General features: G+C 39.3%; 1 protein-coding gene across 1 annotated transcript in view; it reads right to left on the reverse strand.

Moving 5' to 3' along the window:
* Window positions 1-18,315, reverse strand: part of CSMD1 (CUB and Sushi multiple domains 1) — a 2,074,203-nt gene that overhangs the window by 563,173 nt on the left and 1,492,715 nt on the right. Inside the window, exon 10 of the mRNA XM_086379826.1 lies at window positions 3,898-4,022. Coding sequence (XP_086235952.1) covers window positions 3,898-4,022 — 125 coding nt within the window. The remainder of the gene's footprint in view (window positions 1-3,897; window positions 4,023-18,315) is intronic.

Below are 18,315 nucleotides of genomic sequence, written 5' to 3' on the forward strand. Positions count from 1 at the left end.
GCCGTGAGCATAAAATGCACACTGAATGTCCAAGACAGAGTGTGAATAAAACAAAGCGGGAAGAAAAGGTATCTCCTTAGAGTCTTTTCAACTATACATTAAAATAATTGATATGTTTAGGGTTAAATAATATTCTTAAAATTAACTGCACCTGCTTCTTTTCCAATCTGGCTACTAGATGCTTTTTTTTAAACAATTTATTTATTTTTAATTGGAGGATAATTGCTTTACAATATTGCATTGGTTTCTCTCATACATCAACAGGAATCAGCCATAGGTACATGCATTTTCTCTCCCTCTTGAACCTCCATCCCACCCCTCTAGGTTGTCACAGATCACCAGATTTGAGCTCCCTAAAATTAGATCAGTGGCTTGCATTTTATTTCTGGCTGAGAGCCCTGCTCTAGAGGCTCCATGAAGGGGTCCTCTATAGGGTCAGCCTAAGATGCACTGAAGCACTTGACCATCCATCTGTATGTGTACCTGATTAGGTCATGGTACATGGTGACTACTTGATAAATAGAAGACTGTCACCCAGACTAGAGGGAGGGATGTTCCTGCTGGCTTTGCAGAAGGAAGCTGACCTCTTGGGAGAAGGTTGTATGGCCAGGAGGTGAGGACAGGGCAGGGAAAGGGAGCTGAGTGTGGAGGACAGGTTCCCTGCTTAACCACAAGACTCACAGATGAGCCCTTTCTAGTCCAGAAAGTAGGATATGCACAGGCACACAGCTCCACCTCTTCTCTTCCATATTGCTTACAAATATAATCCTACACTGATACAAAAATGCCAAGGAACATGAGAGAGGGATGATTTATCCCTTAATTTATCTACACACTCCACTCATGAAAAGCTGCAGATGATAGAGGGTAGAAAAAAAATGTCATATTTTGAGTGATTGACTCCATCTCTCCTTCTTATGGAAATACACCCCTATGGCAAAGATTCCCTTAATAGCTATGTTCCTTTTCTTTCATAGAAGTATAATTGTTTGCTATATATGTAACCACCTGGAATATACATATATATATATATATATGTTTCTAAGTCTCACAACAAGGTGAGAATGTCTGGCTGGATTTTGGCCAATTGGACTGAGAAGGAATGCATGTGATGGTTTTTGCAGACTCTCTCCTAAACTCCTCCATCCTGTTGCCTGGAGTTTGGATGCCGCCTTGGACCATGAGGATGGAGGTTTGACCACAGGGAGGACAGAGTGAGACTTGAGGAAATTTCCATCTCTGAAACAGACCTGCCCATCCTTGTCCAATACTGCCTATATCTTAATTCTATATGAAAGAAAAATTCACATCCATTTGTTTTAAGTTTCTCTTGAGGTGTATTTTTTTTAAGTCACCTAATTGTTATCACCTTACCCTAGACAGTTTATGTCAAATTCTTCTATTTAGGAGATTTCGGGACTTTTGATTTAAGGTTTATTTAATGTCTTATTACTCTAAATGCTCTAAAATACAGGTTTCTTTAAAATTGTGTTTTTAAAGATTTTTTTTTATTGTTCCCCAGACACAGTCTGCTCCAGTATATAGATTTAAAATACACATACTATAAGAAAATGCTTTCTTAAAAATTATTCCCAGCTGCTATAGCTCATTATTTCATAGAGTTACAAGTAGTAAGTGGAAATAAACTAAAAGATTAGTCCATGAGAAAGAAAGTACATCTAATTGAAGGAAAACAGCTGAGTCATCAACTGGGAGTCGGGGGTGGAGGGGGAGAGATAAGTAAATCTGAGTGTGAAGGAGAGAAGTGGATGCTGGAGAGAGGGCAGAAGCTGTCCACAGGAACCAGACCAAGAATCACACACAGACAAACACCCTGTGGAGGAACATCTCTTCTCAAATATGATAAAGTAGACTGTGAGAATCTATGGGGACAGTAAGTCAGGTGGTTCCTCCTCTGGGGGCCTCTGGGAGTGAGCAGCTGGTAGCTCAGGGGGGTAGAGGAACTGTCCTCCCTTAGCCTGGCTGGAGCAGCTGTCGGCTGAGACAAGCACCTCTGAGTGTTTGGTACCAAGTCAGAGCACAGTTAGGAGCCAACATGCTGAGAAAGTGTTTTGCGTCTAGATGAGATTTGGCCCAAAACGGATACAAGGAAAACTTCTGAATTAATAAATAAGGTAAGAATCAAATAATATCCTGATCGATATTTCCTTTATGTTACTTTTAATATAAATTTGAAACAGATGTACATTTACTAGTTTTGTCTGCTGCTGCTGCTGCTGCTAAGTCGCTTCAGTCGTGTCCGACTCTGTGCAGCCCCATAGATGGCAGCCCATCAGGCTCCTCCGTCCCTGGGATTCTCCAGGCAAGAACACTGGAGTGGGTTGCCATTTCCTTCTCCAATGCATGAAAGTGAAAAGTGAAAGGGAAGTTGCTCAGTCCTGTCTGACTCTTAGTGACCCCACGGACTCCAGCCTACCAGGCTCCTCTGTCCATGGGAGTTTCCAGGCAAGAGTACTGGAGTGGGTTACCAGTGCCTTCTCCAAGTTTAGTGTGGGCTTTTAAAATAATGCTGTATGTTCCTGATCTAGAAAGGCAAGAAAAACATTAAAAAATGAACACATTGTTCCCCCTTAGGGGGAAAGCTAGTACCTGAGGCTTGGTCCTCATTTGTCACTGGGAGAATGAGCATTACCACTTCATGGTGGAAACACTGATTTTGCTAGAGCTCCTTTGAAAGCCTAATGACGTTGCATTAGTAAATATTAGTGTACAGATAGTCTAGTGACAACAGGGGAGGGCACAGCCACACACTCCTCCTGACGAGAGTGGGTGCTCCTCCAGGAAGGGAAGCATTTCACAGGGAAGGGTCACCTGCAGGCAGCCCACACATCCACTCTGCCCTTGGGATGCACAGATGCTAAAAAGGTGTGTTCTCTACATGTGAAAAGGTAAGGGCACTCTATAGTAAACCAGGCAATCTAGTATTTTAGCTTTGATGAAACTAGCCATTTATTTCACAACTACTTCATTTCCCAGGATGTAAGTGACATGGTTCATTTTGCATTATACATTTTTACAACCAAAACATTTTAAATAAAAATTTATAAATCCATTCATCTGAAAAAGACTATAAGGAGGGAAAAGATATTGTTATATATGAAACTTCCCCTTTTATTCTTTGTTCAGCTTAGTAGTTTTTTTCTTCTTCCTTTAAAACTACCACCTTGCATAAATTATTTAATGGCCACAATGCAAACAAACAAACAACAACAACAAAAAAAAACCAAAACAGCTAGCTTTTCTTTTAATTTTATTAATTTTTTCCTGAGTAAAATATCCAAAACAGTTTTCTGCTGGTTTCCCTATGGCTTCTATAATTCTGGTAGGATTTTTCACATATTTCATAGATGCAACAAATATTTGACCTCATTGAAGAAGATGATGATAATGCAACATTTTGTTCTATGTCCAAGATTAGTTTAATAATAAAATGATGACTTCAGATCATGCTAACAAACTCCCTTTATCACTTATACTATCAAAATTCAAAAAAATAACTTCACTGCTATTGCAAAGTGAGCATTTTTAGATTTACAGGGACTTGCATTCTGATTCCAAAGCATCTAGTTATGTAACATATCTTCGTACATATGCAAGCTGTGTGTATAGATAGATGGATACCAAGTTATATAGAATGTGTTGGAATGATTAGGTTTGCTCGTGTATTTCCTGACATTTAAAAAACACAAATATCCTTGGAAATGTTTGTCTCCTAAAAAATTAAAAAAAAAAAATTTCTTGTTAACCGACATCACCACAAAAAGGTAAATCATCACCAAGTTTTGCTGTCTATACACTGGACTTTGCACTTGGATCTCCTTGTGTATTCAGCTATAAGGAAAGAGAATCTGGGCAGACGTGACCACCCCGACTCACCTCTGCAAATCGGCCGGTGGTCGCTCCACGCAGCCAGGGTCTCTGTGACTCTCTGACACGTTATGCTCTTGGATCCCTGGAGCACGTAATTGTCCTCGCAGGAGAACTGTACATTTGCACCAACCCTGAGCAATTACAAAACCAAAAACAACCCGGATTACTCGTGGAAGATGTCTTTAAAAGAAACCATCACAGTGCTGCTACCATGTAATGCCATCAAAACAATATAAAAATATTAAGTGACCCATTAGCAATTATTCACAGATAAACCCTTTAATGAAGCACAAGACTTGGGTTCAAATTCCCATTTTGCCAAATTATCTTAAATAAATATATGATCCTTAAGGTATCTTCTCTAAAATTAAGCAATAACAGGCATGGCAGGACCAGGTGTTTGCAGTTTAAGTAAGAAATGCATCTGAAGGAATTAAACCCTGGAATCAAAACAAAACTGGATGTCCTTCCATGTGGATAAACATCCTACCAAAAAAGAAAAAGCCCCATTAAGAAATGTCTCAGTATACAAAAAGATAAGGACTCTAGCATTCCATTTATATGAGGTGTCAAATATAGTCAAATTTATAAAATAAAAAACTAGAAGGGTGGTGACCAGAGGCTAGTGGGGTCGAGGGGAAATGGGAAGTTATTAATTCAAAGGCATAAAGCTTAAGTTAAGTAAGATAAATAATTTCTAGAGATCTGCTATACACCATTGTAGCTTAGTCAATAGCAATGTACACGTTAAGATTTTTTTTAAAGATACTTTTCAAGTTAAGTGTTCTTATCATCCTCATAAAACTTGCTTCCAATGAAAAACAAGGGAAAAAATGTCTCAGTAGAGAATTTGTTGGGGCTTCCCTGGTGGGTCAGCAGTAAAGAATCTGTCTGCAACACAGGAGCCTCAGGAGATGCAGGTTCGATCTCTGGGTTGGGAAGATCCCCTGGGGGAGGGCATGACAACCCATTCCAGTATTCTTGCCTGGAGAATTCCAAGGACAGAGGAGTCTGGTGGGCTACAGTCCATGGGTCGCACAGAGATGGACACAACTGAAGTGAATGAGTACACATGCATTCAAAGAATTTGTTACCACTGTAATATGTTAATTATATTCAGAAGAAGGCTGGTGCTATTACATTTCAGAAATGCATCTTACAGGAAAAGATACTTTGCTTTAGAAAAAAGCAACCCATCCAGACTGGAGTCAGATGAAAAACTTCTTTGCCTCCAGAGCTGCCTCAGGAAACCTGAAGCCTTAAGGCTGGGAGCAGTAACGGAATGTGGTCGCAGCATCACAACTCAGCAGGTGCATGAGGAAATGCGAGAGGCATACCTCGGGTCTGAGCACACCCGATCCCGTCTTCTAAGCCTGCTGTATGGCACTGAATTCAGTGCAGTGTTGCTTTATAATCCTACAAGCCTGTTGTTACAAGAGGAAATTCTGCCTGTGTCCATTTGACAAGCTCCAAGGTTGAGGTTGACAAAAACGGGAATGAAAGACATTCTTTTAGAGAAAATATGAATAGTTGCCCATGTAATATGTAAAGGTATTAATAGGTAAAAGATAATGAAAAAATAAACAAATGCTGTCTTTTCTTGCTTATGGAAAAAATTCTGGTCTGCAACATCACAGTGGATATTATTCCAGTAACATAAGAGCATCTCTCACACTTGAACGTAACATCCTGGGATCATCACAGATGTCTATAAAAATCATCACATCAGGGTCAAATCAATGTGAAAAGACCTGGATTAAACACAATTCACCATCTTTCTTGTCCAAAGGGGACTCTCAGCTTACTAAAATTTAATATGCAAAATGTGCTTTGCCTACTTAAGAAAATTTAAAATATGTAGAATTTTCCAAATTTATCTGATTAGGAAACCCTTTTGCACAAAGTATCCAGGGCAACTAGAATTCTATGGAGGTAATTTTGAGAAAAGCTGCATAATGACATAATATGTATTATCTTTTTAAAAAATAAAATGTAAACAGAATTCTAATTTCAATGTCTGGTTATAGCAGTTATTTAGAATAGCTATACTTTTTAGACACATCCCTTCATAATTTCATTGGCCTTTGGTCATTGTTTAGACTTCTGAGAACAGACTAAATAAGAGAAAAAAATCTAAATATTTGGTTTGAAAACAACTATTCTATCTCTCTGTTCTTTATGCTAGGTCCCAGTCTTCAGTTCCCCTTATTTACCTAAATTTCAGTTCTCATACTTCTCATCATTCTTTCAATACATTTTTATTTAATATCTATGTGTCACACACTACTCCAGGTACCAAAGATACAGAAATTGCGATTGACAAAGTCTCATGGGGATAGCAATCTAGTTAAAGGAGGACAAAAATAAATAAATAAAATAAGAAGAAAATGAAAGTGTCATAAGTACTGTGAGCAAAATAAACCAAGCGGTGTGATTAATAATAGGTTAGGGAGCGCTGGGATTTAAGAGTGTGTTAATGTTTTTTTGATCCTCTCAAACTGGGGTGCTAGTGTCTCACACAATATTTTGGGCATGATCAAACATAAAGGAAGGAAAATGATATTATTGTTTCCCCCTAGCATCTACCTACTTTAGTTCCAAAGCCTGTCATTCATAGTTCTAATGGATGCACTCCACCCCAACAAAGTATCTATCTTTTTCATACATGCTTTTCATACATCTGATCAACTTAAGGCATTCTTAGTGAATCCTGTTAATGTTGACTGGTAGATCTCATTTCTAGCAATATAATATAGATTTATTATCCAAAGTAGGAGAAAATATAGCCAGAGTTGCTTTTTGGAAGTCATGAGAGTGTCCATTAATAGAAATATGATTGACTATATTATTCCATATGCATTTCAAAGAATACAGTGTTTCTTCAAAATGAGCATAATATGTAGCAATACAGAGAAGAAAAAGATTTTCTACAAAATTGTTACCTCAGGTAACTCTTAGCTTTATAAGTATCTGAATCTGTGTATCAGGAAAAATCAGCATAAAGCTATTTTTGGAGTGCTAATAGAATCACAAGTACACTTTTGTTTCTATATTACAATAATTCTACCACTTCTGATTTTATTACAAGTTAACTTTTTAAATGTTTTAAGATCCTACTATTAGATTGCCCCTTTGTTCTCACTCATTGAGACAGAACTCTTTCACACCTAACAGAGTTCATACCCTCCTCCGATTTTCGTCAGACAAAAATTTAAAAAGCTCTTCTACCAGAGGTGAGGATTCTTCCTAATGTTCCATAATCACCATAGGGTTACCACAGAGGATCTAGTCCAGAAATCTCTATCTTGGTTCTGGGGAAATCTGTCCAAAGTATGTACAGAATCCATTCCTTAATTTCTTGCCTGAAACCTTTCAACAAATGATTGAAAATAACAACTGATAAAATAGCTAGGCTTTTCTACTTTCAGACAACAAAAATCACTAATAAGCAACCTCTGTTCTTGACTATGCAATGAAAAACAGAGCCACTGATGGGTAAATTCTGCATTGTGATGAACAAGGCTGAGCTTGAAACTGATGATGACCCAACTTCTAATTTATTATTTCAACCTCTTGCTTTGGTTTTATCTAGTGCATAAATTAGTCCGATTTAAAATCCATGCACACTTTCAACTTCAAATACATAACAAACTAAGCTTTTATTTATGATTAGATTTTATGATTACTATGTTTGAAGACATACATATAACATTAGGAAAACTAATTTGGTTTTCTGGAAAGTACTCAGAAGAAAATAACAGAAAAAAATTATTAGTACCTTCCAACTGGCAAATGAATTCAGAACACCTTAGATTAATTTTGTCAAACAAGTTTGACTATTGTGAATAGTTGGAAATTATCACAAATAATTTAGACAACTGATTTTGTGTAATCTCAAGATAAACAGTGATTGATAACAAATATCCAAATGGCAACTTTTAAGTTAAATAGTTGAAGCAGAGTGATTTTGTATTTTAAATAGAAGAGAAGAAGAGAGAAAATAACATTTTTTTACCTGTATTGGTTCACAACTGGTTATGGTCTGGCTTTTAGCATGAGGCGCCCTACTAGTCATAAAGATGCACGGTTGAGCTAATGGGAGCAAGGGATACTTCATCAAACAACTATTGGACAATGAGGTAAATAAATATAAATTATTATGGGGAAAAATGATTTTACCTTTAGTGAAAAGATAAGAAATTGAAAAGGCCAGAAATTGAAATTTGTGTTGTGTATTTAAAGATTCATATAATTAATTTGTTGTTCTTGTTGTTCAGTCATTAAGTCATATCTGACTCTGTGACCCCATGAACTTCAGCACTCCAGGCTTCCCTGTCCTTCACTATCTCCTGGAGTTTGCTCAACTTCATGTCCATTGAGCCAGTGATGCCATCCAGCCATCTTATCCTCTATTGCCCCCTTCTCTTCCTGCCCTCAATCTTTCCCAGCATTAGGGTCTTTTCCAGTGAGTTAGTTCGTCGCATCAGGTAGCCAAATTTTTGGAGCTTCAGCTTCAGCATCAGTCCTTTCCATGAATATTCAAGGTTGATTTCCTTTAGGATTGACTGGTTTGATCTCCACACTTTCCTTTAGTATCTGTGTACTAGAGTGAAACCCACCATAGAAAGCCCTGTTGGTTTCAGAGCTGGTGATTTGTTCAGGGAATAGCAAGTAGCCGGGTTTGTCCTAAAGAGTGCTGCTCCAAAGAGGTGCCCATTCCTCCCTGCTCCAGAGGTTTTCCCCTGTAGACTCCGGGATTCTGGGTGCTCTCCTGTTCCTCCCCTCCTCCTTTTCCTCTCTTTGAGGTAAGCTTTGCTCTTTCATTGTTCCACATAATATTTCATTGGAGAAATAAACTAAAGCTGGGAAAAGCTGGGAAAAGAAGCCCCACAGAGAGGCAGCTCCCAGGAGAAGGCTCCCCAGGAGAAAGCCTCACATTTCATTCACCTTGAAATCCCTCACTGCCTCCAGCAGAGCTTGTTGCACTTACAGTATCCCTGAGACTACACAGGACAAACAGGAGACAAAGACATGAATTCAGCCGCCTTGCACCTCACACTAAATGTGCAACCAGCCACCACAATGCAAGACTCTAGGAGTAAATTCCAAGGGTGGTGAGGGAAACCCACCTCAGGAGCCACCTTGCTAGCCTGTGTCTGCAATCACGTGCCTCTATTTCAAAAGAAGCTATTTTGGATAGCCTACTGATGCTTTGATAAATTGGCCATACTGCACTGGGGAAAGGAACTCATGCTCAACTGTATATGCTCCACCGATGGCAAGACCTGGCCCTAATACATGCAGACTGACTTCAGGCTGCAAGATGGTCATGGAAACCAGCCCCTCCCTCCTAAGGCATCATCAGAGGTGTCACGCACAGCCTTGCAGACAATGGCATCATTGAGAGATGCACGTGTGGCTGCTGTGAATATCACAATCCTTTTATTAGCCTTTTGATTTTCACACATTATGTGTCATTTCTGGGTCATTTTTCTTCTTATAGTGACAAGTTTTAGACTCGTCTCGTCAAGCCTTAAGGCAATTTAGTGTCACTAGAAACGCATTAGAGAGTAGATGGAACTCTCTAGCCTAAGGAAAGAAAAGAATCTAATATTTCATAGGATTTTTAGATATTATATATTAAGAAAAGCACAACAAAGGCCCCTGACAGAGATCTGAATACAAGCAACAATAATGGTGTGAACAGGGCTTCAAATGACAGGGACCTGCAGACTCTGAGAGATCTCAGATGTGTGTGTACAGCATTTAGAAGAATCTTCCCATGAATCTTCCCTGTGAATCTTCCCAAGAGCAAATTTAATTTGCGTCTTCTGAGTGTGTCCTAAGTTCATGAGGATCCATTATTTAGTAAACAAGATTTTTTCATCTGACCAAGTAGAAACATGAAATTCTTAAGATTCACACCCACCCATTCCATATAGGTGGCTTTAGTTGTTCAGTCACTCAGTTGTGTCTGACTCTTTGCAACCCCATGGATTGTAGCATGCCAGGTTTCCCTGTCTTCCATTATCTCCTGGAGTTTTCTCAAATTCATGTCCATTGAATCGGTGATGCTATCCTACCATCTTATCCTCTGTCATCCCCATCTCCTCCTGCCCTCAATTTTTCCCAGCATCAGGGTCTTTTCCAATGAGTTGGCTCTTTGCAAAATATTGGAGCTTCAGCTTCAGTGTCAGTCCTTCCAATGAGTATTCAGGACTGATTTCCTTTAGGATTGACTTTAGGAAGACTCTCAAGAGTCTTCTCTAGCACCACAATTCAAAAGCATCAGTTCTTCAGCACTCAGCTTTCTTTATGGTTCAACTCTCACATCTGTACATGACTACTGGAAAAACCATAGCTTTGACTAGATGGACCTTTGTTGGCAAAGTGACATCTCTGCTTTTTAATACACTTTCTAGGTTTATCATAGCTTTTCTTCCAATGAGAAAGAGTCTTTTAATTTCATGGCTACAGGACCAAGCCAAGCTGAGAAAAGGGTGGATCAGGGATCCTAGGGAAAGCAGTAAAAGTGTCTTGGGGCAGGTGATGCTGAAACCACAGCAGGCCATGTAGGTGTTCAGAGTCACACCATGAACAGCACCTGCGCAAATGAGTGTTCCCTGGCTGCCCTGCACACTTCTGTGCTGATGTGGCTTTGCTGGCCAGTGTGTTTGCTTCACCTTCTTTCCACATGGACTCATGCCTCATGATTACTTTCACCTCTGGGGAAGAGAGGTGGGAGGCTTGTCCCACCTCGGGGTGTTTGCTCAGGTCTCCTTCTGCCTGGGCTGGTCCCACCCCAGTACTTCACAGGCTTAGACCCTCTCCTCATTATCCTCTGAGTGCAGCTCTGAAGTCACTTCCCTGGAGCCTCTCCCTGCTCTTCTGTCTCCAAAAGAAGAATGCCTTTCCTGCTCAATGTTCTGGTTTGTCCTAGTACCTCTGGAGCATGTCATGATTCTGAGGGCTCAGCACATTTTGGAAAGGAAGGAAACTCATCAATTAATAAGTACAAGGATGACAGGGATGGGTCCTTCACTTCCCAACCTGTGGCCCCCACTAGTGATCTGAGCTTCCTCTCCGTGCTTCCTGTGGGAGGAGTGACTACGAGCAGAGGAATGCGGGTGTGGAGCTGCCTCCCTGCTCGGCTCCATCAGGGCCCTGGCTCCAGCTCTCCCTGGACGTGCCCTGCCCCTCTTCTCGAGTGGTCCTTGCTCCAGGCCCAAGGACCTCCCACTCCTTGTCTCTTGCCTTCTATCCAGATTTGCTCTGAGCAAGGTTTGATGTACTGTCCCTACACTAGACTATGTGATGGGACCAGATGGTGAGCTCTCTTGCCCACCCAGAGGCAGCTCCACTTCGTCAGAGCAATAAGTGGCAGAGCAACATCTTGGTCCCTAAAATCCCTCAAAAGCCAAGGAGAGGGGAGGGTCCCCCACCAGGCGGGCACCCTCTCTGCTTCCCACAAAGGGCAGCATTGGTTCTTGTTCTTATTGAACACTTAACAAAAGTCTGCTCTATAAAGAGAGCTGAGGAATTAATTTAAAAACATGCAAAAAACTGTAGATGGCATCAGTAAGCTAAAAACTGATGAATCCTCAGGTTCCTAATCTTCCCACATGTCTGCCCACTTGCCTTTCTCCTGTCCTTCTCTCCTCCATACGTTTACAAACAGGAAGATTAGGAAGTGCTCTGGATCAAATTTAGGACGGTGGTATGAAAAGAATGCAACCAACAGGCGAAGTGGGCAGAACAGTCAAATCCAAAACCACTTAACAAGGCATGCTTTCTATTACTAGCTGGATTCCCTGGTGGCTCAGATGGTGAAGAATCTGCCTGCAATGCAGGAGACCTGGGTTTGATACCTGGGTTGGGAAGCTCCCCCTGGAGAAAGAAGTGGCTACCCACTCCAGTATTCTTTCCTGGAGAATGCTATGGACAGAGGAGCCTGGCGGGCTACAGTCCAGGGGGTTGCAAAGAGTCAGACATGAGTGAGAGATTAACACTAGTTTCATTAACTAACTAGCTACCCTAGAATATAAATACAGAAACATGTAATTAGCCTCTAATTAAAATAAATAAACTAATTTTAAAAATAAATACAGAAACATAGAAGATGTCTAAACCTGCAATTGTCAGCAAGTGTCAAGTGCGTCAGAACTCAAAGGGAGCCTCACAGAGTTTCTGTAGAATCATATTAGACTTTGGCAAAGGCATGACCATGGGACACAGAGCTTTATAGCTTTGATGGACCACAGGGATTATCATATTCTATTTCTGTCCATTCTTTACAGATGAGGAAGCCAAGAAACAGAGAAAGAATCTATAGTAAAGAAGGTCATTTTAAGGAATCTCCAGAGGGGACATATGTATACCTGTGGTTGATTCACGCTGATGTATGGCAGAAACCAACACAATATTTTAAAGCAATTATCCTTCAATGGGAAAAAAAAAGAAGAAATGTAAAACAAGGTCATTGTAAAGAGTGTTAATATTTAAACAATCTCTGAAATCTCATTTTTGGCAGTCATAATAATGTGGCTAATAAAATAATCAACTATCTATTGCATTTTGAAATTAAGAAATTGATGCATGCTTCAATAACAATGAACAATTCTCCCAGAAAACTACTTAAATGGATATTTTGACAAAAATTAATTTTCTATTACAGATACTGTGAAGACTGGGAGAGACAGAGGGAGAATGTTCCATGAATTCTACTCAGTGGATTCTTCATTAGAAACAGTTTTAGCCAGATAAATGGGATCTGAAACACTGCAGTGTGCCCTTTTTCCAAGGGACAAAAAGGTTTCAAATAGAGTGAACAGAAAAATACTGGTTGTGGTATTCCTTTAAGTAGTTCTTAAAAATACAGTCAGTGCTCCTTGAAAGGGCAGTCAGATCAGATCAGATCAGTCGCTCATTCGTGTCTGACTCTTTGCAACCCCATGAATCGCAGCACGCCAGGCCTCCCTGTCCATCACTAACTCCCAGAGTTCACTGAGACTCATGTCCATCGAGTCAGTGATGCCATCCAGCCATCTCATCCCCTGTCATCCCCTTCTCCTCCTGCCCCCAATCCCTCTCAGTATCAGAGTCTTTTCCAATGAGTCAACTCTTCGCATGAGGTGGCCAAAGTACTGGAGTTTCAGCTTCAGCATCATTCCTTCCAAAGAAATCCCAGGGCTGATCTCCTTCAGAATGGACTGGTTGGATCTCCTTGCAGTCCAAGGGACTCTCAAGAGTCTTCTCCAACACCACAGTTCAAAAGCATCAATTCTTTGGCACTCAGCCTTCTTCACAGTCCAACTCTCACATCCATACATGACCACAGGAAAAACCATAGCCTTCACTAGACGGACCTTTGTTGGCAAAGTAATGTCTCTGTTTTTGAATATGCTATCTAGGTTGGTCATAACTTTCCTTCCAAGGAGTAAGCGTCTTTTAATTTCATGGCTGCAGTCACCATCTGTAGTGATTTTGGCAGTAGTCGCTGGCAAATATTTTTTCTAGACTACTTCAGTTTTCTAGTAATAGTGAAGTTTCCGTAGAAAGTAAAGTGCCTGCAGTCAGTAAATGGCATAGAATAGTATTATGTTCCTCAAATTTTTTTTCAAATTCTAAAAGCACTTTTAAGCTTGTCAGGGGACTTTGGTGCTGGAAATCAAATGCAAGGTGCTAGGAAAAGCTTTTTTTTTTCCATTTCTCACTGACTATGTAAGTTTTCCTTTATGTACCCCAGTTTTTCCTTCCATCTGATGACACATAACTCCATCTAGGACCTCCTAATTTCATAATGTGTATTATGCAACAGGTATTACATATATATATTATAGATATACACACAGAATGGATGAGCAAGGTCTTCTGTAAAGAGAACTATATTCAGTATCTATGATAAATCATAATGGAAAACAATATATACAAATGTGTGTATATGTATAACTGGATCACTTTGCTGTACAGTAAAATGAATAAGACATTGTAAATCCACTATACTTTTGTATTAATACATTGTTAGCTTGAGTGATGACACACAAATATCAATAATATAAATACTTGTTTTGAAATACTTAGTTTTGAGTCATAATTATCACTTTTTCAACTCCCAAATTCCATTCTGAGCATAGGTCATGTTTTAAGAAAATGTCATTCATCTATTCTCTGACCAAGGGTGTTAACTTAATTGGTTTAGCTGAGTACTAATGAGGCTATGATTGTACATCCCTAGGGATAGGCTTGTTAGTTTCAATTTAATGCAATTCAACAGGAAAATAGTGTCTACCCCGTGGTGGACACAGTAATAAGAAATGAAATCAATAGTCCTTCCTCTTTGGGATCTTGAGATCTAACGTGAGAGAAGCAGACATCTAACATAAACATATGTTTCTATTATTCTAAGATGAGTCTAAGATGATAGAAGCATAAATAGGTGTCAAAAGCACCGGGAAAAGCTGAAACAGCAAGATGAAGTGATGTGGGAGTGCCCTGTAAAATGGAAGCCAGCTGTGTGGATGGAAAGATCAGGACACACAGAGAAGATGAGGATAGTCAGCATCTGACAAAATAAACATGCTTCTGAGGCTGCTCTGTACCAGCCTGCCCTACCCCACTTGCATCTCTTGTCAACTGAGAACAACTGTCAGGATGGTGTGGGTGTCGGGGGATGGAAAACCATCCTTGATGAAGGATGTGGCAAGGGTGGAAGAAAACAGGAAGACAGAACCCGAGGGCATGGAGACCACTCTGAAGTGGGGGGTGGTTAGGATGGGTACCGCAGCTCATATCAACCTGGGACTGCTGCTAAATGCGGTTTGGTCATGAAGGCTGGTGAGAGGAGCTCAGGAAAGGACAGACATCAGGGATGTCCCTAAATTTAATTACAGGGTCTATTATATACAATAAAAGATTTTAACAATGCATCTTAGGAACCTAAATGTACGTAAAGAACTTACAACATGATGTACATAATATTTATCTAAATGGATGATATTTATGTCATATATACATAAAGGTGCTATAATATCTAGCAGTGAGTAGCAAGTCTGCTGTCAAGCTATGTGGATTCTCTGTGCAAATCAAAGTTGCTCATTTCAAACTTTGAGGTCAATAAGATCATTTCAAATCTCAGCTCTAACTGTGATTAGATACCTTATTATGTTGACATTCTGAATTTCAAGAGTTGTATTTGCAAAATAGTGGTATTTATACCTGCCTATACATAGGTCAGTGGAGAAGGCAATGGCACCCCACTCCAGTACTCTTGCCTGGAAAATCCCATGGATGGAGGAGCCTGGTGGGCTGCAGTCCATGGAGTCGCTGAGGGTCGGACACGACTGAGCGACTTCACTTTCACTTTTCACTTTCATGCATTGGAGAAGGAAATGGCGACCCACTCCAGTGTTCTTGCCTGGAGAATCCCAGGGACGGGGGAGCCTGGTGGGCTGCCGTCTATGGGATCACACAGAGTCGGACACGACTGAAGCAACTTAGCATCAGCAGCAGCAGCATACATAGGGCACATCTCCTACTAGCATAGGAAACGGATGAATAATAAATGCAAGAACCCATCCATAAGCTCTCCATCCCCACTCCAGCTTCATCCCCATACAGCAGTATCTGTACTGTTCCATCAATCCATTCATTAATATTCAGTTTTAATAAGTACACTTTGTCTTTAAGAGAGCAACTGATGGTGAAGAAAGCTGTCAGAAAATTGTTCACTAGTTGATCTAAATTCAAATAGAAAAGCTTTGTATTTTAGGCTTCAATTATTTAGAATTCTTTATAGATAATACTGGAGTGAATATTTAGATTTTCTAAGGAAAACAAAAGATTTCCAAAGAAACAAGAATAATAGTATAAATAAAATCAGATGAGGAATATTTTACCAACCTAATAAAGTGTACTCGTTTCAAACAAAAACAGCTCCAAATTATACATAATTACAGTGCTAACTACAAATGAATTCCATCCACTCATCTTGACAATGTTGGTTATTAGTTTGGATTATATGTTAGTCATTCGTTTTGATTATAAGAATTTAGAAAGAACTGAATTGCCTTTCATTAAAAACAGTCTCAAAAAGACTTCAAACAATTAAGAATATCCCTCTTCTCTGTTCAAAAAGTGAACGTTTACAGTGAGCTTATGCTAGGCACATGGATATGTCATTTCAATAAATGAGTATAAGATGTATTCACATAACTCTGATCTTCCAGTTTGTATATGAATATACATAGATGTTACTCTCACATGACTGAAGGTGAAGTCACTCAGTCGTGTCTGACTTTCTGCGACCCCGTGGATTGTAGCCTACCAGGCTTCTCCATCCACAGGATTCTCCAGGCAAGAATACTGGAGTGGTTTACCATTTCTCTAGGGGATCTTCCCGACCCAGGGATCGAACCCGGGTCTCCCGCATTGGAGGCAGACGCTTTAACCTCTGAGTCACCAGGAAAGCCCGTCACATGACTGGAGGCAGTCAATAAACAAACAAAGATGGTGCACATCTAATGTCAGTGATCTCTAGAGGTGATGGTGGTTTAGTCACTAAGTTGTGTCTGACTCTTATGATCCCATGGACTGTAGCTTGCCAGGCATCTCTGCACATGGAACTTCCCAGGCAAGAATACGGAAATGGGTTGCCATTCCCTTCTCCAGGGGATCTTCCTGATCCAGGGATCAAATCTGGGACTAGTGAATTACAGGCAGTCTCCTGCAATGCAGGCAGATCGTTTACTAACTGAGCCACCAGGGAAGTCCGGCCTGATCTCTACACAGTCCCTAACTACCAGTAGGGATGATATGGAATTTTAATTTATATTATACTATCTTATCAGGTATTATAACAAATATCTGAATAGCATATTGTTATCTTCCTATGTTCTTTCTCACCATAATCCCAACAATAATTTTTATGTTGCATAGAGTCACCAGTATTTCTAGTGCATCTCTTTTCAAGATGTGACCCAAAAATGCCTGTAGTGAGTAGTGAGACCCTTTTACAGGGTCTGGTATTTTTATAATAATACTAAGATCTTCCTTTTTCTGTGATACAATTCAAATTGTCTAAAATATTAAATTTTTTAAAAATTTGTATCTGATACCATGAGTTTGACAGTTTCCCATTGCGTAAAGATTTTTTTTTCTGATAACATATGTAATGACATTAAACAATTGTGGTATCTTTGATATTGTATAGTCAAATGTATCAATATGTGGAAGAACTCATAACTCGATGATTTATTATTTGCCAAATGACCAAAACATGGTGGTATAAAATCATGCACATATAAAACGTTAATTCAAGAAAGAAGCTAGATCAACAGCTTTTAATGTATGACACATTTATTGTTATCGTTTCATATTTCACAAAGCAGCTAATAATTTAGAAAATATAATTACTATTTCTGTTATAGTATAAAAGAATATGAATAATTATTTGAGAAAAGTATTAAAATATCCATTTCTTTTTCAACCATATGTGAGGTAGGATTCTTTTTTTTTTTTATATTTTATCCAAAACAACCTAGTGCAACAGATTAAATGCAGAAGCAGATGTACTGATCCATATGGAGGGTTACCATACTAATGCTAATTAAAAGAAAGCTGCAGTAGCTGTGCTAATAGAACACAAAAAATATTGCCAAGAGTATAAAACAGGATCAAGGATAAAGTGGGTCACTTCATAACATCAAAATTCATTAAAATATATAGCAATTTTGAACACATATGTACCTAATAACAGTGCTTCAAAACACATGAAGCAAAAACTGATAAAACTACAAAAAGAAATAGACGAGCTGACAACTGTAGTAGAAGATTTCAGTATACCTCTCACAAAATCAGCTAGAACAAGTGATCACAAAATCACTAAAACCATTAAAGACTTGATTGCTACTATGAACTAATTTGACCTAATTGACCTTTAAAGATACTTCACCCAGCTATAGTAGAACATACATTCTTTTCCAGGGTACGTGGAATTTTTGCCAAGGAGGAGCATATTCTAGGCCATAAAATCATTATTAATAAATTTAAAAGGATTCAAGCCATAAAAGTATGTTCTCTGACCAGAGAGATCCTTGGAAAATCCTTAGATATTTTGAAACTAAATAGGGTGCTTTAAAAATAACCCACGATTAGCAGAAGTAATTACAAGAGAAAGTAGGAAAGTATTTTGTATAAGAGTGAAGTAAGCCAGAAAGAAAAACACCAATACAGTATACTAATGCATATATATGGAATTTAGAAAGATGGTAACAATAACCCTGTATACACGACAGCAAAAGAGAGACTGATGTATAGAACAGTCTTTTGGACTCTGTGGGAGAGGGAGAGGGTGGGATGATTTGGGAGAATGGCATTGAAACATGTATAATATCATATATGAAACGAGTCGCCAGTCCAGGTTCGATG

The sequence above is a fragment of the Bos grunniens genome, chromosome 27 (assembly GCF_055505025.1).
Source record: "Bos grunniens cultivar Pamir isolate PY7600 chromosome 27, Bosgru_T2T1.0, whole genome shotgun sequence".
Classification (NCBI taxonomy): Eukaryota; Metazoa; Chordata; class Mammalia; order Artiodactyla; family Bovidae; genus Bos; species Bos grunniens.